The sequence below is a fragment of the Phasianus colchicus genome, chromosome 5, assembly GCF_987193195.1.
Source record: "Phasianus colchicus chromosome 5, bPhaCol1.hap1.1, whole genome shotgun sequence".
Taxonomy (NCBI): domain Eukaryota; kingdom Metazoa; phylum Chordata; class Aves; order Galliformes; family Phasianidae; genus Phasianus; species Phasianus colchicus.
Window position 1 is genome coordinate 18,693,878 of NC_143440.1, and position 23,375 is coordinate 18,717,252.

The 23,375-nt window shown below is 44.6% G+C and overlaps 1 protein-coding gene across 6 annotated transcripts in view; it reads left to right on the plus strand.

Moving 5' to 3' along the window:
• Positions 1–298: 298 nt before the first annotated feature.
• Positions 299–23,375, plus strand: part of ANO1 (anoctamin 1) — a 78,195-nt gene continuing 55,118 nt past the window's right edge. For 4 of the 6 annotated variants that reach the window (XM_031593304.2, XM_090140742.1, XM_031593308.2 and 1 more), the window contains exon 1: positions 4,919–5,220. In XM_031593304.2, the coding sequence (XP_031449164.1) occupies positions 5,163–5,220 (58 nt within the window). In that variant the 5' untranslated portion in view covers positions 4,919–5,162. Of the gene's footprint in view, positions 365–1,799; positions 1,903–2,522; positions 2,690–4,677; positions 4,818–4,918; positions 5,221–23,375 lie in introns of those variants that run through there. The other 2 variants (XM_031593305.2, XM_090140744.1) reach the window with 2 other exon arrangements.

Below are 23,375 nucleotides of genomic sequence, written 5' to 3' on the forward strand. Positions count from 1 at the left end.
TTGCTACTTCTGCTATAAATGGTGCATCCACAGCGGGCTTGTGGAAATCACAGTGGACCACACGTACTAGATGTGCTTTGAGGGTGATGCAGGCTCCTGTAAATGTCAAGTGTAAGCAGTTTTTATTTTTATTTTTTTAACTTTCTTCCTTAAGACCTGTAGCAGAAATGCTAAGTCACAGCCTGAAGCAGTGATTGAGCACCTGGTGGGAAGGCAGAGCCAACCCAGGGGAGCTCAGGTGCATGCAATGCAATGCAGTGACCAGAAGGGGTGGATCTACCCCTTCCCAGACCTTATTTAAGGGTTAGCAGTGGAGGTAAGGCTATCTTGCTGGAGATCCCTGCTTACCTGAGGCCTTCTAAGGGTAAGCAGCTTCTTTCCTTTATTTCTGTGCCCATGGTTTTTGAGCAAATCCTTGCTTGCTGCAGCCTAGAACCTTACTGCCCTGCTGTCATTGCTGTGCTTGTTATTGCATTACAAGACTAAAGAAATTGAGGCAAGTCATTGCACACTGCTGCAGCTTGCACAGAGACACCTTGGGCTGACTTTTGTTTTGAGCTGTACACCACAAAAAGGGAAAACAAAGATACATGAAAATTAATCTTAATCTTCCTGTCCTGGTTACCTCAAGCTTCAGCTCAAGAAGGCAATCAATAGCTGCTCCTAACCATTAGCCACGCAGATCAAAGAGGAGGGAATGTGCATTTTCATGTCCGTTGGAAATGGCTCTGGATCGATGGACTTGTCTCTCATCTCAATCTCTTCTTGCTAGAGCACAAATGCAAGGATAATTATGTGTACAGCACTGGACTCTTGCAGCAGCTTGAAAGTGATGATGAGGATCTCAAAAAAGAATCAGAAAGTCTGATCAACAGCAGCTTGAGTCCAGTTGAATGGAGGGGGGTTAATAGACAAGGAGTGGGCTTTGCTTTGCTTCCCCACCCTCCAGCCTGTGCAGCTGGGCCAGTGCCATGGCTGCTGTAATTTCCTTCCATCGGCAGCAAGGGGAGAGCAGGAGACCAACTGTGACTCACATGGTCTGAGTCAAATCTTCTCTCTCGATGTTTCTGAACACAGCTTAGAGCATCTTCTAATTTAATTTCAAAGCTCTGGCCAGGCCCTTGGGTGGTGTTACCTCCAACTGTAAATCACAGGGGGAAGCAGTGGGAGGTTCCTCAGACTTTTGGAAAATGACACTTGGAAAATTCAGCAGCGTTAATAGGAAAACCCTATGCATGCATCCATAGTGGCTAATAGTAACTAGAGAAAGTGTTTCATGCAGAAATGAGAAAGGGTGTGGTTCTTACATATGCAGAATCAGGGTATTCTGTCCCAGAATTGTTCTTTTTCTAGGAGAACTTAATTATTCGCTTGCCTTATGTTGCCTAAAATTGTGTGGATCAGCTATCCTAAACATCCTCATTTAGGGGTTGTATGATGATCCTAAATGTGTATCTACCATAGGCACAAGCAAATACCTATGAAGCAGAGGAGAACCTTAACTACAGATGTGGTTTTTTGCATCAATCATTACATTGCATTCAGCTTTGCCCAAGTATATCGTATACTAGACTATACTGTTGACAAACCTCAGTATGTTTCTCAATCAATTTTGGCTAAAAGAAGGAAAAAAAAAAAAGGCACGAGTGTTGACAGAAGTAATATTTAAGTATTGTACAGAAGCATTTGAAAGATTGGTGCACTGATGAAATAATGTTCTTAGCAGTATTTTCTTCATTCCAACACAACTGTGTTTGACTTGAATGAGACTCCAACAAGCACAATGTTTTGTGTTCTAGATACGTGAGCTCTATGTGAAGACAAAATGCTGCACAGCTGGGAGTCTTGCCACATGCCATCAGACCTGAGATCCCCCCAGCCCAGGACCAGTGTATGTCAGTGGTAAGCAGCAAGGGAAGGAGATAAGAAGCAGAACATCCTTCCCCACAAATGCCTTTCCAGCAACCAGGGGCTTAAGAGCTTACACAGCTGAAAATTATAGCCAGACTGCTTTGTACAGAAGACACCACTGAACCTATATTTCAATGGATTTTTCACATCCTTTAAACGAAAAAAAATCTGCGCTTCTAGCCTTAGTTGAATTGCATGAAATGTAGCTACTCTGTATCCACAGTTCGGTTGTATTTAATGTTACAGAGTAATTAGAATAATAAATTATAAAGTAATTTAATAATATTATGCATTCAGAAATACCACTAGCTGATTATTTTAGCATTACCACCTGCCTTTCTCTGGGTATGTATCAGCTGTTACGACTACTCCCTCTTTTCCTCACAGATCCTGCCTCACAGATCCTGATTTTTAGGGCTCTCCAGTATCTCATTCCTAAGTTCTACTAGAACTCACCCATTTGTTTTTAGTTAGCATGTGGGTGATGAGCAGGGGGTGGGACCAGCTGTGCTGAGCTACAGCCAGGTCTCGTCCTTCCCCATGTGACTGTGATGGCATGGCCCCGGGTGGCTGCCAGGGCTGTGGTCCTTATCTGAGTGCCTCTGCTGCAGGGACTGCCTTGCTGTGTGCCTCCGAAGTGAAACAGCCAGGAAAATAAGTCTGAAGGCGACTGTGAGCAGCTGCAGGGCTGCCCCTGAGGCCAGTGGGGCTGTGTCACGAGCAAGCGATCCTCCAGCATGAGCGCCCAGAGCCTGTGCTTGTCTTCAGATGACAAGAGGTGAGAGCTGTGTTATTGTTGTTACAAAGGTACACAGTACATTCTGCAGGAGCAAACTATAAATATTTTCGGCAAATGCACTTACTACAGGTGCGGGTGCCAAGTAGCACTGTCTCCTTCCTAATTGTTAGGGAAGCATTTTTGTTTTATTGCACAGACAAGTAGATTCCCTGTTCCTTTGCTGTTCTTCTTGCAAGTATGCGTTGAGATGGCACAGTGGGTTTATCACATGCCAAGGAGGAAAACTGCAGCAAAGCTGCTGTCTCCTATCAGCCCTGCAGCCTATTTTAGCTCGGCGGCTCTTGTAATGACAAATCACGTTTCCTCTGGTCTTGCGCGTGGCCTGAGTGTCCCCACAGCTCAGTTGCCACCCTGGGCACAGCAGCACCCTGACTGATGCCAGCCCAGCTCTGCCTGCTCACAGGCTGTGGGCAGTAGGGATAGCAGCTGTGCAGCCTTTGCCTGTATGTGTGATTCTTCCGTTCTCTTGTAGCTGTGTCCAGCTGTGGGCTTCTCTGAAGCAGCTGAGGAATCTGCTTAGGCTCCTGCATGGAGCAGGGAGGCCAAGTGCCCAACTTCCAGGTGCTGTGGGGGCAGCGCTTGGAGGTTTCCATTGCTATGAAAATTGGCCAGGCCAGGTCCTTCTGAAATAACTGCATACAATTGCTATAGTTTGATTTTTTTTTTTGGTAATTTTTTTTTTTTTTTTTTTTATGATCCTTCTTTAACACTTATGTTCCAGCCTTGTTCAGGTGCTTAATGTCTACTGCTTAATTTTTATTCCATGTGCTTAGCTAGAGTGTAACTTTAATTTTTGACATACTGCCTGTCAGATTAGAACTCCCTAAACCTCATTATGAAATGATGTTGTGGCTCAGCTGGCCTTTGGTGGGGCTTTCAATAAGTTGATGGAGAAGAAGATGCTCAGGGGAGGCTGTATTTCTCTCTACAGTAATCTGAAAGGAGGTTGTAGCAAGGTGGGGATTGGCCTCTTATTGTGGGTGATGCACTGGCACAGGCTGCCCAGGGAGGTGATGGAGCCACAGTTCCTGAAGGTGTTCAAGGAAAGGGTGGTACTGAGTGATGTGATTTAGTGGGCATGAGTGATGGGTTGATGGTTGGACTCAGTGGTCTTAGATGTCTTTCCAATCTTAGTGACTATGATGGGCAGCAAGGGCCACATTTTGGTCAGCACCCAGCTCTGTGCCAGCTGTGTGGCCCAGCCAAGTGCCCACCCATGTGCCCTCCCCAGCCATGGGCAGCAGAGGAGTCTGTGGTCACAGTGAGATAGGGTGCTGGAATGCAGCATTGTTTTCAGATTTCTTTGTGTTTTACATTCATGAGACAAATATATATGTTGGGCTTGTGCCCATATTTGGTTCTGCTGCAAAACTCAGTCCAGAACAAATTAGTTGTAAATAGAGGAAGAAGATCTTGCTCTCAAGTACCTTTGATTTCTGGCAAAGCAAGCTGGTACATGGAGCTTTGTACAGCATCATCTGCTCTTCTGCTAATAATAAACTAATAAATAGTAAACTAAAATGTGCATTTTAAAAATAGATTAAATCCAAGCTTTCTCTCTCCTTCCCCCCCCCCAAAAAAAAAAAAAGCACTAAAATTATGAAGAAGAGAAACAAAACCTAGCCTAAAAGCATCCTGCTTTGGTTTTGAAGCTTCTAGGGACTGTAGTCCATGAAGAAAAGCCCGTGTGAGTAAATTCCTGTGTTCATTTGATGTTTAATTGATGTGTTCTCTACCCACCGCGTCAAATCTCAGACCTTCCCAGGAAAGTTTCAAGTTTTGAAAACTTTTAAAACCTAGCTGCTCCCGGAGCCACAGCACAGTACGCTTTGGGTTACACAGGAAAGCCGAGAGTGGGACCGGACCGATACGCAACGGCAGGTTGCAGCTCAGCGCGGCCGAGCATCCCTCGCCGGCTGCGCGCAGTGAAAGCCGGCACACGCGGGGCAGGGAAAAGGTTGCCCTCGGGCGAACCCCCGCGGCCCCGCTCCGTTCTCTCCGGGCACCGCGGGCGCGCTGACCTTTGTCGGTCGCGCTGCCCCCGCCCGGCCGCAGCTGCCGCCGTCCCTCCGGCGCCCAAGGTCAGGGCAGCGCCGTCGCCGCGCAGGTAGGCGCGGAGCTCCGCGCGGGGCGGGGGGCGCGGGCGGGGAGGGAGGAAGGGAGGGGAGAAAGGAGGGAGGGAGCGCGGCGGCGTGACGCGGAGGGCCGGCTCCCCGCGGAGGGCCGCGCTCCCGGCGGGCCGGCGCCTGGCGCCCTTATTTAAAGTCGGCCGGGGGGCGGCGGGGCGCTGCGCGGTGCCGCTCGGCGGGTGAACGAACCCTCCCCGTGCACCGAGTGGGGGGAGGAAGAGAAAAGGATAAAAGGGGCGAAAGAAAAAAAAAAAAAGGGAGGGAGGAGGGACCCTGGCAAGTTGAGTTTGGTACCGCAGCCGGGCTGTGGGGATCGACGGGCGATGGATAAGGATGAGATCCACCTGCGCAGGCTGCCTGCCGCCGCGCCCTGGGGACCACGTAAGTGTGCGGCGGGGAGAGCGGGGCGCGCCGCGCTGCGGGAGCGGTGTTACGGGTGGTGCTGCCCTGCGGGGTGCCGAGCGGTGTTACGGATCCCAGAGTAATCTCTGCAAAGTAGTAGGGAAATAAAACGGCGATCTTACCCCACCCCCCAGAAGTGTAGAGCGGCATAGAGTCTTCTTTATCTACGTTAATGTAGTAATTAAAAGCTCATCTAGCCTCAGGAAGCCGGGCTAATTATGACAAATTGCTGGAGTACGAAGTAGATGAGACAAACCCTTGATTCGGTGGCTGCTGTCAGTTCATGCTGTGCCGCGGCAGGCTAGCAAAAAAAAGGTCTCTCAAATGAAATGGGTCTGCTCAGCTAGTCAGTAGTGTCCTCACAGCACTGGCTTAATTGTGTGTCTCTGAATCATTAACTAATGTGTGCAGCAAAATAAATTATATATATTGGAAAGGGAAAATACATTCCTTGGCTGAGAAGTTGCAGAATGTTTTGAGCCAAAGAGCCAAGCGCTTAAATGGTAGGGGGTGGGAATTTCCTTGGCTTCGCTCTGGAAATAAATCCCTGCTCGGTGGCTGTGGGTGCACACATGCACTGACACATGTCTGTGGAAGATATCATGCATGCACATATACACCACGTGCAGAAAATCCTCATGTGCATGCATTGGGGCAAAAATTTCACAAGCGCTATTTACTGAACGCATTTTTCTCCTGGCTTAGAGGCTATAAAGCTAGGGCTGAGATGCTAACCAGGAATGTGCTGTAACGTCCTTGGTTATCCAGCAGAATTGTATACAAATGGAGTAAATTTAGTGTGGCACCATTTATGAATTCCATACTTTACAATCAAAATTCCAAATCTTACGGTTTGCGGCTAAAAATAGCGTGGGGAGCCCTTTTCTTTACTCCTTCTTTTTGGATTCCCACGAAAACCGTTATCCTGGAGTCTCCTCGTTACATGGCCAAACATTCAACTGGAGCTCAGCCCAGTTCTGAAATGCTCCGTAAGCCATGGGCTGGTAGAACAACCGAGAGGAGAAGGGAACTGGTTCTGAGTGTGTGACATGGCGCAGCTGGGCTGTGCAGCTCAGCACTGGGGAACAGGGTTGCTGAATTCTGCCTGTCCCATGATCTGAATTGAATGGAGAAGGTGGAAGTCCTCCGTGCTGTGTGTTGTGGAACGGAGGCTGAGGTGTTATCAGGGATAGCAGGGAGGGCTGAGGGACAAAACTGGCACTGGGAAGCTCTGGCTTTGTGCAAGTGGCCATTTATCCTGAGGTAATGGCAGCGGTAGGGTGAGTCCTGGGAAGTTTAAGTGGCACTTTATCTGTGAGGAACTCGGCATAATGCTTTGTGGTGGCATTCTCTGTTTAATTTCTGAATCACCCATCAGCAGCACAAACACCGTGCACCAGCTTTGTTAGTGAGTTCAAGGAGCAGCTTTGCTCCTGGAAGCACGTGCATATTGGTTGGTATCCTGTTGGTATCCTATCCCAAAGAGTGTGTTTGTGAAGCTGTTCATGGGATGAAGCTCCTGTCCAGTGACATGATGAATCCACGCGCTGTAGTGCAATGCTAGCCCTGGCCAGTCCTCAGTCATGTTCTGCGCTTGTTGCTGGAGGGTTAGGTGGAGATTTGTACTTGCACCAGGTGTTTATCCCTAGAAAGCCTTGCTGCAGGCAGCTGGGGTGGGACAGAGTTAGGAAGAGCTGGCATGAGAGGGAGGGTGACAAGAGAGAGAGAAGTGAAAAAGAGTTGTATTCCCATACAGCCAGAGTTACCTATGCCCAAAAGACTATTTCATGTTTCTCTGGGAACGAGCTGGCTGGTGACCTCTGTGTGTTATCTTTGGTTCTGTAGGTAGCAGGAGAGGCTTGGGGTCCTCGGCCCCTGCCCACAGCCCCAAGCACAAAAGGTGATGGCTCCTGACTTGCTGCCTGCTCCTTCCTTGCACTCTGGGCAACCAGGATGTATGAAGAAAGGGCTAGGGCAGAAGTGGCTGAAAAGGCAGTGGTGTGTTGGTTGGGGAAAGACCCGGAGTAGATCATCTTACCACTGTAAGGCATGGGGGCACTGAGACAAGTGCTTGGGGCGCAGCTTGGCACAGTCGTGCCTAAAATCCCTGCATATCAACAGTTAAAAACCCCCTAAGAGACCAGCCGGATCCCTTTGAAAACAATGGGAGTTTTTATGTGATCAGGCTGTTGTACCAGAAAGTGAGACATTTCCCTCTCTCTTCTCAGGATTACTTCACTCATGCCTGAGCAGGGTCCCCCAGCACGGCTCCATCGACTCCTCTGCAGCACCCATCTCCCTGTGGTAGCACTGCAACAATTCTATTAACAGCAAAAATGATGAAGCATATTAAGCTAATAATTAATCAGAGATGACAAGGGACTAATAACCATATTGATTTAATTAGGACTTCTTTTCCAGCTCTGTAACTTGCACTCACGTACATCATTAATGTAATATTTTAATTTGTACTAATAACTTATTAATTTCTGCGGCTGGGCCACGGAGATGTGGAGGGGATGGGGAGTGAGGAGGCAGTGAGCAGGCAGGAGAGCGGCCCTGGGAAGGGGAGGTATTTATTGGCATCCAGAAGGCAAAAACGTCCCTTTTGACTTTAATTACACCCTTTGGCTTCTGGCGATTTTGAGAAAAGGAAATGCTTGGGGACATGCTGTGGCTGGAAAATACAGCTGGCTTTAAATTAGGATCACTTTGCGGGCAGGGAAGAGCAGAGGGGACTGTGGCAGACAGGATAGGCTTCAGAGCATTACTGTGCAAAAGGCTGAGGAGCGCTGAGCTCGCTCATCTCTCCCTACTTCATTCCACACAGTTGTTCAGTCACTGTATGGGTCAGCCCTCAGCTTGGTAAGTTCCACAGGCGGTTGTACCAGTGACTTGTTTTTAGGAATGCCCAGTGGGAACCCATGGCACCACCACATTCTGCGATGCTAAGCCACCCCATGCCGGCTGCTGGGCTGGTGTCACATCACAGGGTGATGTCAGCAGCAGTGTGCAGCTTATTTCCAGAGCTTTGAAGAGTGAGAAGACGGCGATGCCTCGGTTGTCACGCAAGGTAATTTATGGCACGCGCAGGCCTTTCAGAAGCCGCCATCCCGCTCCCAGGCGCAGGAAGCAGAGCAGCCTCAGCTGCATTAGTCACAGCCTCTGCCCCAGGCCTGCCTCTGTGCACCCACGGGAAGAAGAGATGTGTTTATTTGGCTTAGCCTTCAGCTTCCTACCCTCACCCCAATGCCTCTGAGAGTGGTGCTGCAGCCCAGCAGGAGGCTGGCCCGTCCCTATGCTCCCTCAGTGGCCTTCTTTCAGCCACTGTCCTGGGACATCTGGGCCATATCCCCGCTCTTCACACACTCCATGTCACACTCTGCCATGCTGGCTTGTTCCCAGGGCTCTCAGCCCCACTGCCACCCCAGGTCCTGCTGCTTTCCCTCTTCTTCCAGTTCCCATCTCTGAGCCTTCCCCTGGCAGTCTGTGCTTCCAGCCGCTGTGGAAGCTATTTCCAGATCTGACCCGATGAAAGGATGGAGATCCCGTACCATCTCCTTGCAGTATCTTTGCCCATTGCCTTATCTGCATACCTGATTTGTTCTTGGCAGCTCTGAGTCAGTGCAAGAGCCTGCTTGTGTGTTCTTTCTCCTCTGAGTGGAATATTAATAATATACATAATCACCAAAATTGTCCTCTCTGACTGTACTCCAAAAAATGCTTTTTTTTTTTTTGTAAACTGACACGAGTCTATGACTTTTTATGCACAACTGTAAGTGCTCTGAGGGAGTTTTAAAATCTGAAACCTGTTGTGAAAAGGTTAAGTAGTGTGCAGGTGTTAACTGCACCTTTTATGTCCTATAAATTACTTTTTTTATATCCTGGCATCAGTGGTTACAAGTTCTGTGCTCCTGGTCCTGATGCCTTACCTCTCCCACTGTTTGTATCCTGTGCAGAGGGGGCATACTTACAAGGAGGAAGCACTTTGTTTTCTAAACACATTGTAAATATTTGTTGCCTCATGTACTTATTTACTGATATCAGCTCATGCACCACTTGCAGAACAAACTAGGAATATGTGATAGGCATCTGTGTGTGATAAGGAAGGTTCTCCAAGGAAAACTGCCTGTGGAGAGAGAAAAACACATTTTACAGTGCTCAGTAGAAAAGGGAAAAGGCTGGCGACTGAAAGTGCAGACTGAAGGTGCACTTTGAAAAAGTAAATACAGAAATCAAGCAGTTACTGACTTCAGCAATATAACGAAGGCGCAAATAACGAACGCTGAGTCTTCTGGAGTCACCTTAAAGCTTTTTTGACACAATACAGTGGCAGTCCTATAATTGTTCTTGAGAAGAATAAGACCTCCGATGTGGAGATTTTGGGGTGAAGCTTCTCTCTACGTGTTGGGTTTTTGCTCCTTTGGTGTAAGAAGAGTGGCAGAAGTGGGTCTTGTGCTGTTATTTATGTCCGCTCATTTGTACTATAGTGTCTTGGCTGGCAGTGTACCGCAAGATATGTCAATGAGTGTGCTTTGCAATTCTTCCCGGATTTTGGCAGGCATAGATTCAAAATATGGCATGACTTTATGCTTCTGGTATGATTGCCCAGACAAAAAATCTACTGCAGACTGCAAAAGATGGAAGCTTTTATGCAAATGCCATTAAATTCATCACAGTGTGTTGTGGCACAATTGTCTTGAAAAGGTTTTCTACTGATGTATGCATGCTATTTTGGCAATAGGAGGGGAAGAAGGTTGTGTGGGCGTACTGCATTTGCTGCTTGGTTTTGGGGAATTGAGCATCCAGCTCCATAATACATCACATGTTTGGTTTTGCTTGATGTTGACATGCCTGCATCTGGAGGAGCTGACCCAGGCATCAAGGTCTTCTCGCCTGTATTTAGTTTTGGATGCTGTTAGTAGATGGCATGGGTGTAGCAGTTTGGGATGTACTGGTGGTACTACAATGTATCCAAAAGGAGGAATTGGCTATGGAGCCACTGGATGATGGGAAGCCTAGGCCATGCCCACACAGCTGTAGCGTGCTGGTGGAAAGGCCATTCCCCAGGTCTGCTGGTGGAACTGCTCCATTATTGTCTCTATCCTGTGCTCTCTGGCACCAGGTCTGCCTGGCCCAAAGAAGGAAAATGGCTCTGTGTGTAGTCTAAATGCTGGTATGTGGTCAGCCAACCTCAGCCAGATGCTTGTATCTTGCTGCATACTTTTGAATGTTCTTTTTTGATGAATGGCAAGAACAGGTTTCTAAAAATAAATTAATAGTTTTCCCTTTTTATTTCCTGTGACTTAATATACTTTATTTATCTGTATAGCTACTAGTCATCGTCATTCTTCGGCTCACGGGAGTATAAACAGAGCTGAGCATCAGACACAGAGTGAGGACTTGGAGCCAGGCTTTGTCCTGGTTTCCAGCTGAGTGTGGGAGCTGCGGAACAAGGATGGGGATGAGGACAGGCAGGGATGGCTCTGGACTGTGCTGCAGAGGCCTTGTGTGTGAAGAGGCAGTGAAAAAGTGATCACCTTAGTTTATCCTTAAAATGATAAAACCCGAGTGAGGTTCCAGTTAATTATTTCTCCAGCATTATCCCTACTATTGATCAAGCCGATGTCCAAACCAATGGTTGCTTTCATTTAATCAGCTCGAGCAATGTACTTTAATAAATTTAGTCTTCCAGGAGATGTATTCAATTCATCGTACTGTGTCCCAGACAAATCATAAACTTGAATCAAACAGATCTGAAAATAAATTAGTGTTATTGGTTTTTTTGGGAAATGATCTCCCTTCTGTGGTGATTGATTGCATACTAGAATTTAAGGCTGCTCTGTACTGTGGCATCTTAGTGTGGTAATTTTGTTTACTTGTGAGAAATGTATAATGTCTGATCTAAAACATGCTAAGCATCATTTCTCACCCCAGAATAGAAGATTCTATGATATGGCACGGCTTGCGAGTGCCTCTCTGTTGCGAAGCAAGGCATCTGCAGGTTTCAGGGTATAATGTATATTATAATGTAAATTAAATAGGAAAAGCACCTTTTAAGGCATACTGAACAGTTTGAGTCTGTGCTGTTTGAAGCTTAGTGTATCCACATATCATGGTGTGGCTAATATAGGACTGGGTTGGTGTCCTATGCAGGAAGTGGGCTTACTCCCAAGCAGAGTAATGCAGGGTGAATGTCAAAATATTCCATTTTATTTTCCCTCTTTTATCAGAATAACTGGTTGTATAGAAGATATGAGTTGAGAATCCCTCCATTTTCATTTCCAAAGATGAAATACATTCAATTCAGCTCTACTGAAAGTCTGTGCAGTATATTTGAGGTGTAACACTTGATGTTGTATGTAGTAGGAGACAGCATTACATTCCCCTCTCTTCTCGCTATCCCTGTATTTTTTCTGACCTTGCAAATACATACACTCGCCTCAATTCCATGTGAACCACATCTGTATTGTTTCTTAGGGAAATTTTACTTCCTTCCCCTCTTTCTCTTTTCGTTATCAACTGTACCTGTCTAGCTTCATCCATAGCTGTCCTTGGAGCTGCTGTGCAATTGTTTGGTGAATGTGAATGCTTTTCTGGGATCTGTTCAGTTGGATCTTGCCAAAGCTTTGCATTCTTCACTCTCTACTATTCTGTTAATTAAAACAGCTTCCAAAACCAACAACCTTTGCTCTGGATGCATGTTTACAGTTACTATGAGTTAAATGAAAGCCTTTCGTAAGAGGCTTTGGGGAACTTGATTAAGTGGAAGGTGTCCCTGTCTACTGGGGTCATAACTAGATGGTCTTTAAGATCCCTTCCAACCCAAACCATTCAGTGATTCTCTGAATATTGAGTCCAGAATACCTTGTTGCAACGTCACAGTTTTCCAGGGGTGTGGGCATCAGAGTTGTGTTTGTCAGTTCCTTGAGTCTGTGTGTGAACAGCTTGCTAGGGTTTAGTGTTGACACTGATGGGGGGACATAGATCTGAAGTACTATTTTCTCTTCACAATTGCTGTCAGTAAGCCCTTTTGGCAGATAGCTGAGACTGGCTGGAAAAGAAGAGAGAACATCTTTAGGTACATTAGGAGGACATACCTCAGCTATCAAGGACAACTATTTCTATGCTACAGACTGGTATTTCAAATTCAGTCACTTTGTAGAATTATTTCACCCTGTGTGCCTTGAGGCACCAGAGGACATTTGGGCTCTCATAATAGGAACGGATCCTGTTACTGAACAATTGTATGGGAGGATGTGCAGCATGTCCTCCTTTAGCTCACGTGGTGGGAAGCCAGGCTGAGAGGCAAAGGCTGAGTGCAGACACCCTGTCCTAGCCCTTTTGTACGTGCTTTAGAAGTGCAAAATATTTCTTTAGCCACTGATCTTAAAAGACTTTATAGCCTTCAGGGAGCCTTTGGGAGAGCCCGTTGCCTCCTTTCTCATCGTTTTCATTTGCTGCAGCAGAACTTATTTTATATACCAGGAAGTACCATGTTGAATTTAGGGGTTTGGCAGGTAACAAGAGCAAGACTTGTCATTTCAGTTCACTTGATAGACTTGGCTAAGAGAAATAACGCTTGCCCAGGGCGTAGCCACATGTATTACGTGGGTGCGAGTGGAAGAAAGAGTGGTGTGTGTCTACCCCAAATTTAAAAGGGGTCAGACTGTCCAGAGCTGAGTTTTGTCAGGTCATGCTGGATCTCTCAGCTGCTTACTTTGCAGGGGACAGCTGCATGTCAGTTTAAATGAAATAATTTATATTTTAAATATGCAGTCCAGAGCCTTCTTGAGGACTGAAAGGCTAGGAGTAACAACTGATCATCTACAGCAAGATAACTGTGCACATCAATACCACTCTAATAGCCTGTCTTCTGTGTGCTGCAATTAGAGTATTATCAATTAATTTGCTACACTTAAGTTCATCTGGCAGGATAACTAAGTAGTTGGATAATAATAATAAAAAAACACCAAAAAACAACACATCCTGGTTACCAATGGAAGAGCAGAAATAGATTTGAGTTTAGATTTTAAGCATCCTAGTATCATACCAGAGATACAGACATCAAATTTGAGTCTTTTAAGGCTAATAGTTTCTAAGTGGCGGATGAATTACTTTATTTTTTAAACTTTGTCCTTGTAGCATTGTGCTAGCAAATTTCCAGTTAAAACAGCCAGACTCTTGTTTCCAAAACAACATCTTTGTTGTCTTTATAATATAAATTAATGAAAGCTTTCCCTTCTTCTCTTCAGTATATTTTCTCAGAATAGTTTATAGGGGCTGTATCCTGCAATTTGCTGTGCCCTCTGGCCCTTGTCCAGTAAAGCACTTAAGCAGGCAAATAGCCCTGATTTTGGCAAAAAGTGGGCAACTGTTTGTCTTGATAGCATCCGTGCCCCTGGATTTTTGAGGGAAACCTGTAGTATGTTTGCCATTCTGTGTGAGCAGTATTTTGCCATAAAATCCTGCTTCTTCACTTAGACATCTCTCTGAGGAGCTTGGAGAATTATTTCATGGAAGAAGAACGTGGAGGATCTTCTTTAGATATGGATGGTGGCAAGGCGTGGGATCTCTTGCCTAATGGGTGGCTTCTGATGAGCTCTGCTCGAGGTCTCAGTGTGAGCTTTACCATTTGTCTTCATTTTGGCAAGGATGCACACATCGAGTGGTATCTGAGGAGCTCAGCATCTCGCTAGTTACAGCACTAAATCTCTCAAGTAAAATCCAGTTGAAGCAATTCCTGGGAGCCTGCAATTGATTCCAGTCCAGCAATTACTTTGTATTGACTGGCGTGTGCATGTGGTCTGTCAGCTGCAGGAGTTTCCTACGGAGACTCACTTGCGAGAAGCTTTTATGTTTTTGCAAGTGGAAAATAAATTCAGGAACCTTAGTGAATGTATTTCAACCTCTGTGTGAACAACTAATTTTTTAAAAGTTTATTTTATTTTTTGTTAAGACATTTAAATATCAGGCACTGCGTGAAGGGTACATGAAGGCTGTCATTTAATCATGGAAGTAGGAAAATATTGATTTCTCATAACCAGATTATTGCAGGGGAGGGTCCTTCCTCTTGAGTTTGGTGGTGTTGTCAATATAAAATGGGTAGCTGACTTCAGCTTCTGCCAAGTTTGATATCGTGGCTCTCTGCACCACATCCTTTTCCCAGACACTTTCTTTCTTACTATTTTATTTTTAAGATTCCAAAAGGGGAGAAAACAGGCCATCACAGAAACAGAGACTGAACTTGGGCATGGAGGGAAAGAGTCTCAGACATCCACAGGCAGGAAATCTGAGCTCCTCTGGAACCTGAATGAGTACTGGAGCAGTCTTGCTATTTTTATATATTTATTTCCCTGTTTGGCTATTCTGCCTGCTTTTCCCACGTTATCATCAAAGTGGCCCCAGAAGGGATAGTTGTGAAACGGAAACTATCTGTGAGTAGAGAAGCAAAAACAGAGGTTTTGTTAAGTTACCAATGTCTTGGTTTTTAGCAAAAACAAATAGCTTTAATTGCCTTAAGTATTTGCAAATACTTTTGCTCTTTTTGGAAAGTGTTTTAAATGGGGGGAGAGGGGAAAGGCAATGGGAGATGAGCAGTCCCTGCACCATCTTGTTAAAACTCTGAACAATGAGCCAGTGCACCAGTGGTGGTTTCTCCCTCTTCCTAATCCCTGCCCTAGCCTGAAGCAGATAGGTCCAGAGCAGTGGAGCTAAGAGAAAAAATAGTTTCTTCCCCTGGTTCACATGAACTGCTTTGAACTGGAACAGATGTGGATGTACAGAACTGTCCGCTTACTGCAACTGTTCCATTTATAACCACAGATTTTCTATTCAGGTCTCTTTATCATTTTAACTTATTTTGTGTTTCCACATCCTTTTCCACAATAAAATATATGTAATAAGTGGGATTTCAGCTTGCATCCAAAACCTTTGCAAGCGCTTCTCCTTGTGTGAACTTTCAATCCCAGGGTTATTTTTCGGAGACTTTTTGCATATGGTCATGGCTCTGGAGATCAAGTTGAGTTTGGGATCATGCTGTTTGTAAGATGTGTCCAGAATATTGGCTTGCTACCAAATTAGGTTAGAATTCAGAGTCTGGTGTAGTGGTGATTTAAATCTCACAAAAGATATTTGTAATATCTGACTTCCACATGCCATTTCCATTAGGTGTTTGCTTTACAAAGCTTTTTCCAAATTTGAAGTACAGAATAAGTCTGTGTACAACCCAAACCAAAATGGTTGAAATGAGTACAGATAAGAGATTGAAGTTCAATATCTTAAGTTCAGGCAATAGTGCTGATTTTCTTTTGTATTTCTCCTGAGTTCCTGCTTTGAAGCAAGCCCGCTCAGTGTTTCATCAGTGTTCAGTATTTAATTCCCTGTATGTTCTCTTAAGTAAGGTGAGTCCTGGAGTTCCCATTGACTGAGACCCAGGAACATGTCCTGAGGTGGAGGAAAATGGCTCACAGCCATGGATGGCATCAGCAGTAATACTTGGTTAAAGCCAGTGGTTATACCTTTCCAGTTCTGTGCTCAGCAAAGCAGACCATGTGGCCTTTATTACAGAATTAGGGATCCTTTTTTTTTTTTTTAGTTACTTCAGTTTCTCTGTTCTCTAATTTTCTATAGAAACAATCAGTTGTTTGTGTATTGGATGCTGTAGGTGTCAAGTTCTTTGTTTTAATTTGCCAGTTTTGGCTTTGATGCAGAACATAAAAATTTCATTGAAGTCATGGAGTCAGATATGGTTTAGATTAAAATCCTATCAAAAGCTGAAATCCTCTGTGACCGTGGGGCTCCTTAGGGCTCAGCCACAAGACGTCTTCTTCCTGTGCTACCTTGGGGATATGCTGGGGATCTTCCTTTGCAATTTGAAGACTGGCTGTGCAGCTGGATGGTGCAATATGTTGAAGAAGCATTCTGCTGATATTTGGGTGCTCTGCAGAGCAGTTGAAAATGGCAGAGTGACCTGCAGGTACTCTGTACTGTGGGCTGGTCACAGAGATGGGTAAGAAGTGTGTGGCTGTTATCTGGCAGCACAGAAGTTGCATTAAGTTAAATGTAAATAAAAGTAGGTGTTGCCAATATGAAGAAGGCACAGTTTATGTTGTTTCCCAACAACTAATAGATGAAGAAACAAAAGAAAAAACTGTGTTTTATTGTCTAAATGAAGGTTAAGGTTAAATTGATAATATCTTTCCATCAACCAGGTGGGTTTGAGCATTGTGGGAGCTGTCTCCTGTCGTTAGTGCTATGCAAGGGTGTCCTTCTGTGACCCTCTGATGCAGCACAGGGATGCAGGGTCTGGTGATAGGATGGCTTCTTGTGAAGAAATGAAGACAGGATCATAGTGACTTTGCACGTTCCTCTTTTGTTTGGATGGATGAAAACCAGGCAGTTTGGTTTGTTCCCAATTTGTCCAATCTGCAGTTCACTTTATTAGTTTGTTTTAATTTTCATTTAAAGTTTATTCTAACAGGAACTACAACTCTTCAACTATTTTTTTTCATCTCTGAATGTTTCTGGTTGTACAGTATATGCCACCACATAGCAAACACTTTCCACAGTGCCCTCATGGTAGAACTCTCCTCCTGAGTGTGCCGAGTGTCCTTGCTCTGCCCTTCTGCAGCTTCAACAAGAACTAAAACTTCATGGGAATGCACCCAGTCCACAACCACATCAAAGCTGTGGCTGAACTCCGGTTTTCAAACAACCCCCAGAGTTGGCTGGGTCTGAATTTTCAGTTTTGATTTGGAATGTTAGACAGAGACCCTGCTTGAAACATTCAGAGAGGGATGGAGAGCAGACACCAAGCTCGCAACAGATAACTGCTGTCTGGACCGAGGCAACATCTTGTTCATCTGTTTCTGTAACTTGTCTACGAGAGTTGTTTTATCCCCTTATTCCCCAAAGCACCGTGCAATTTGTCTGGTTTTAATACTGACCACTAGTAATTTTTTAACGTGAGGAATGTGCAGCAAAGGAAGACCTGTTTGCTAGCTTTGATAGATCGTTTCCATTTTTTGTTTGCATCTGCTAGTTTTACTGACTCTATTTTTAAGGAAAAATAATTATGTGGAGTCTGGTTTTAGTCGAGAACTTTTCTGTTTTATGAGGAACAAAGACCTGTAGAATCAGAAGAGTAAAATTAGGTGGGGAAAAAAGTATTTTCTTCCTTTCAGCAAATAAATCAAGCGCTTCCACCATATAAGAATGCACTGCAATGAAAGAAGCGTGGGCACTAAGGATAAGCAGACACATCAGCAGAGGGAAGTCTCTGACAAGCGTTAGGTATGTCGCTTGGACATGGGATGTATCTTAGGAGACAGTCTGTCACTTTTATTCACTAATAACTTTTGACAAGAGACAGATAATACTGCAGAGTTTATTTTAAGGTAGATTGTTTAATTTTGTGTCTGTTCTTTTTTTTTTTCTTTTTTTTTTTTCCCTCTCTGGATACTTACCCATTTTCATTGAAGAAACAACACGCACACACACACAACAGCAACGCAAGCACCCCTGCTCTGCAAAGTGTCCCCTGGAAAAAGATGATATTCCTGAGTTGCCCCCGAGATCTGCTTACAAGAATCCAGATTTTTCTCTTTTTTTCCTTTCTTTTCCTTCTTTGGTCAGATAACACTTGAGTATGGGGAAGTAAGGGCCAGCTGCAGCACCGCTGTTCCTGCCAGCCCCAGCTTTGGGGCTAGACCAGGCTTCCAAATCGTGTGGCTGTGCTGTGATGGACCAGATGCCTAAAATTTTGATTATCTGAAGGGTGCTTTTGAAGAGGAGATTTAACCATTTAAACTGAGTAGTAGTGCAGCTGATCCCTTGCTGCCTGCTTGTGCCTATCACCTGAGAGATTCAGGGTGCTCTGGCTCTGTTACTTTCCATGCTTGGAGTGGGAGGGGGTGGGGGGAGAGGATGAGCAGAGGTAGGGAAGGAGGGCAGCTGTGCTGCAGCAGCCTGCTTCCCACTCAGAACAAGAGCTTGGGAGCAGGAGGAACCAGAGTCCTCCAGAGACCAACACAGGAACATAAGAGCTATCCAGAGAGGCTGCACCTGGGAAGATGCTCTCTTCTAGGTTCCCATCTTAAGCAGACAGACATGGCAGATGATGCTCGTTACAATAATTACTGAATTGGAATGCCATAGCTATCCACCATGGATACACTGGAGTGTTCCTTCAGGCTGCATCTCCCCAAATGAATTCAAGCCATAATGAATGTAAATGTAGTGTTTCTGAACCCACAGGTCAGTAAAACATCTTGGTTTCCGCTGAATGTGATTTGAGCAGCAAGGCCTCAGCTCTTCTGGGCAGTGTGGTTGTCCCCTCTAGGACCCTTTGTGGCTCTTTACTCTGCACTCACCATTCTAGTTGGAACTAAATGATCTTTTGGGTCCCTTCCAACCCAAGAGCTATTCTCTGATCCTCTTGCTGAAATACTCGATTGACCGCTTACAGGTCTGGAACATGCAGCCTTTGCCTGTCCTTGGAATTGATGACACTGTTGCTTTCAACATTAACTTATGTAATATTCTTACAGTTTTAAATGACTGCCCTGTCATTTCTTGCCAGCTGCTTGTGAAAGTAAACAGATGAATGTGTAACTGGCAATTGCAGATAGCTCATTTATTAATTGAGAGAGTTTAAGTGACCCAGGAAAGATCATTGCAGAGCAGTCTTCTAGCTTGGATAAGAGCTCTTCTTTGGAGCCTATGAGTGTTCTATAACCTCACCAAAATGGAAGACAGATGTCTGACACTGCTAATGTTTCACTTCCACTCTTCCATCCTGTTTCACAGCTCTCTGCGGCGTCTTCTCTTATGGCCTTCCATAGCCTAGTTATCTCATCCAGGAGGAGGACCATGCTACATGAAACCCCACTGCTGCATTGAGTCTTTCCAAAAGTGGTGAAGAGAAGGTTGTCATTTAAACTTGCTGTACAGTGCTTTACGAGGAAGAAACTTATAGACTGTTCACTCCTATTTTACTGCTGGCGAAAAAGTCAAGTAAAGAGCAAGTGAAACTGATAGTCACTAAAGCATGCGTTACAGTTTGGAAACGTCTGCAAGAGGCAGTCACTGAAAACAGGCCAAAGAGAGCAACTGAAAGAAAAATTATAATGACAGTGGAATGTAATTAAAGCTGTAGTTATAACTTAGGGAGCGCTCTGATTTTTTTTTTATTTTTATTTTTTAAACTTCTGTGTGAGCGGGGCTTGCTGCCTAGGAGCCTGCAGCGGGGGATCCAGGAACTCTGTTAGGGAGAAGGAGAAGATGCATGCTGTCTTGCTTGATTTTCGTATGCAAGTAACAGATTTGGGCCAGAAGAATTATAAACTGCAGGATTTGTAAGTCCTCCTATTAGTGTTTTCCACTCACTGGAGCTGAGTGAAAGCATGCAGGTAATTGGAGGAAACACCAGCTGCCCCTTCACTGGAAAATGTCTGCCCTGAAGGGAGAAATCCCTTGTCTGCTCCCTGCATCGTACAGCGTGTGAACTTGTTCTGTCATCTGGGATATAGATGCAGATGTTTTGGAAAGGGCTGTACAGAAGTATTTCCATGTCTGTTTTCCTTGGTACCAGCTGATGTTACATCCTGAAAAGGAAAACAAGAGTTGATTCCTTTGCCTCTTAAGGCAAGGGCATGGTGAGCCAACGTTTGCAGTGATACATGTTCAAATTTCATGTGCCACTTGCTCAGGGTGCTTCAGAGATGCTGTGTTTGCAGAAGGGTCCTAAGGCCTCCCTAGGATTTGACTATAGGCCCAAGCAGTGAGGAGGTGCCTCTATGCCAGGGAAGGGGTGAGCTGAGAGTTGTGCTGCGGATGATGGCCGCCATGATGCTGCCTGGGCCCAGAGGCCGGGCCTTGCCATGCAACGTGTTTCTGGTGCTGGTGCTGGTGCTGGTGGTTGGTTGGTTGGTACAAACACGTCCCTTCTCTGTGTGAGGCAGAGGCAGCAGCAGGCTCACAGTGTAATTAAACACTTGGGCAGCACCAGTGGGCAGCAGCTGCTTTGAGAATAACATGATGGAATGGAGTGGGGACATTTTGGTGGCAGAAAGCCCGTGTGTATCTGCAACTGAGAGCGCCCTGTCTCCCCTTTGATGCCCCAAGCTGTGCCCTCGGTTCAGATGTCCTTAAGGTTGGCTGTGTTAAAAAGAGCCGCTGGTTAATTTGCTTCCCTTTTGCAAGCTGCAGTTTGCAGGGCATGTATGTAACGCAGGGCACGTGAGTGGTGCTGTGCAAAAACATGGATCTGCTCACGTCCTGGGCTTGTCCCTGGAGCAATTAGATGCAAGCTTGGTCTCTGCCCAGCAGTGTGATTGAATCCTCTCTTGGGGATGGACGAGCAAGATGGGATCTTCTCCAGCTTCAAAGCGTTTAAATGTAATGGTAAGTTTCATTTACAATCTACCATAAAAACAAAAAAAATTTGTCATTTACCATAGGAGCTAGCACAGCTTGGTCACATGGAGTAATTATGAGAGCACATACTGTTTTATAGTCTATAGCCTATAGGTATATATGTTACATATGTATATAGGTGTTGTAAAATTTTACTCTGCGTCTTTTTGTTAATTCTTTGTAGAGCACATAAGAGTGATCCATCCATGTGTGCTCCCCATACCCCTGGCTGGGGCTTTCCTATGAATTTTTAAGGTAACAGTACAGGAAATGTAGCTGGAAATGTGGGGAAAAAAAGATGTACTGTGTGTTGAATCAATTTTCAGAATTTTTCATGGTATACTGAAAATTACTGTATGCTTTTTTGTGAAACCAGAGGCTCTCAAAGTCACATGAGTATTTGTTGCACAGTAGAGAGAAATTCTGCTTATGGTAGTTTGACTGCAGAGCAAAAAAGAAATATAGCATATTAGCATTCTTTATTGTGTAGATTGAGGGACTGATGGTTGTTGCTTTTGGAATAATGTGTTGGTTTTTTTCCTCCACTTGGTGGCTCTTGAATTCATTTATTTAACTCAGTTCCTGTCTTAGAAAAACTGAAGAAGTCTTTTTAGGTATGTCATAGGTGACGTTCTGGTGAAGGGTGTTAAAGGAAAGAAAAATAATTTAGTGCTAGTTAGGAACATAATTAATTGTATTCCACATTTCTGTCCTTTTACTTTGTGGTGTTGTACCTCATCCTTATCATTAATGGAACACAGATTCTTTCAGGAACACTTCAGCTTGATACAAGTTATTCAGTAATGAATCACTCCTTTCCAACCTAAGATCTTCACATAGCATCAGCAAGACAAATTGCCTGCTTAAACATGCTTAGGTTTGTGTTTTCCTCCATGGTTGGTGTCCCGTGTCCTTAATTTTACTTACTTATTTTCAGCTTCTGTGTAAAGAAGGCCCCATGGCCAAGTGGTTAGAGCAGGAGCCAGCAGTCTCACCCAGGCTGCACCCACGACTCACATTGCACCGAGTCAACACACATCTCAGCAATCCAGGCTGCAGGCTTGCCTGTTAAGCACGGCTACTGCAAATTCTGGATTTAGCTTACATAAAGTGGAAGTGGTTTTAAGGCTGTTTGAACAAAGGGAGTTCTAACTGAAGAAAGGGTTTTTTTTTAGCAACAACAACAAAAAAAAACCACCAATAATCTGTGTTTGTATTCTGCTCCACCATGTATTTATTTTAAAATCTGGTTGCACATCAACACATTCTCAATCTGATCTGTAGATCTCGGACTGAGATGTTTCAAATGTTTGAACAGAATCCAGTTTTAAAGTACCACAGTTATCTAAGAAGTACATCGAAGTTTCCTTTAGTATTCATTTCTCAGTATTATCTGTTCTGGAGTGATGATTGTTTTTCAGTGTAATTAGCGTATGTGTCACTGTAAGTTCTCTTTCTTATCTTGCATCAGATGTACTGTCATGTTTACAGAAAAGAATCTCATCCAGTATCTACAAAGCTATGTCAAAAAAGAACTTTTGCCCTTCTTCCATGATTTTAGATATTGGATTTATGTGCTATCAGATCACACAAAGTACTGGTGTACTTTGAGCACGTGCAGCTCTCAAATTCAGCAAAGCACCCAAGCAAGAGTTAACGGTAGTTCTGTTCTTTTATGCCAAAATTAGGCTGGCTATGGCAGGACAGTTGGTAATAGATCTGAACTAAAGCCGATACCATATTGCCACAGCAAAAACTTATTTTTGAAAAACCTGGAGCAATACAGTTCTACATTCTGTGTTACGTGACTGTGGAGTTTTGGATCTGGTGCTAGCAGCCTTAAATCCTACATCGTTAAACCACAGACTTGTTGTTGCTTATCTTCCCGGAAAAGGATGTGCTCCCATGGCTTGGGCTGAGAACCAGACAAGCGCAGACTGTTTCATCTGGGTTGGAATAATTAGCTGAATAACGAGCAGTTCCTCAGAAAAGGATCTGGGAGTCGCAAACTAAGCATAAATCCACAACATCATATGTTGTGGGGGGGAAAAAACTGAGTGGTGAAGGCAAGAGATGGTGATACAATTCTTCTCAGGGGTGGAAAATTCTCAGCTGGCATACTACATGCAGTCTAGGGCATTTTTCTGCAAGAAAAGTGAAGATCATACAAAGCTGAGAGAAGAGTGGAAAAAATGAAAAGAAACCCATTAAAATACATCTTAGAAGAAAGTAGTCTGAGTGGCATTTCCTACTGAGTTTGCAAATTTCCATTACATTTTCTAGGTAGAATTGTTGTATGTAGGGGAACATTCATTATCCTTGCCCTGTTCTGCGGATCCTTATGTTAATGCTGATATTTGTTTGGACCTTGGAGGGAAAAGTCTGTGTTACAGGAGGGGAATGGAAGCAGTGGGAAACCTTCTGTGCGCATATGGCCTGTGTGCCAGCTGCTTTCAGGAACTCCAGGGTCATCATGTCCAAATCTTTGCTATTTCGGGCAACTACATCACAGAACCCCATTCATAAATTTCGCAAGTACCATTATAAAAATAGTTTGTATTCTTTTTCTTTTTTTTTCTTTTTTTTTTTCTCCTCCATTGCCGACTTGAACCTCAGGCATGCTTCTGGATCCAGTGTCACCTCTGGACCATCTATGAGTGTTTAAACCATTTAGGTGGTTATATGTGCACTTTATTTGTTCTTCATTGCCCTTTGGC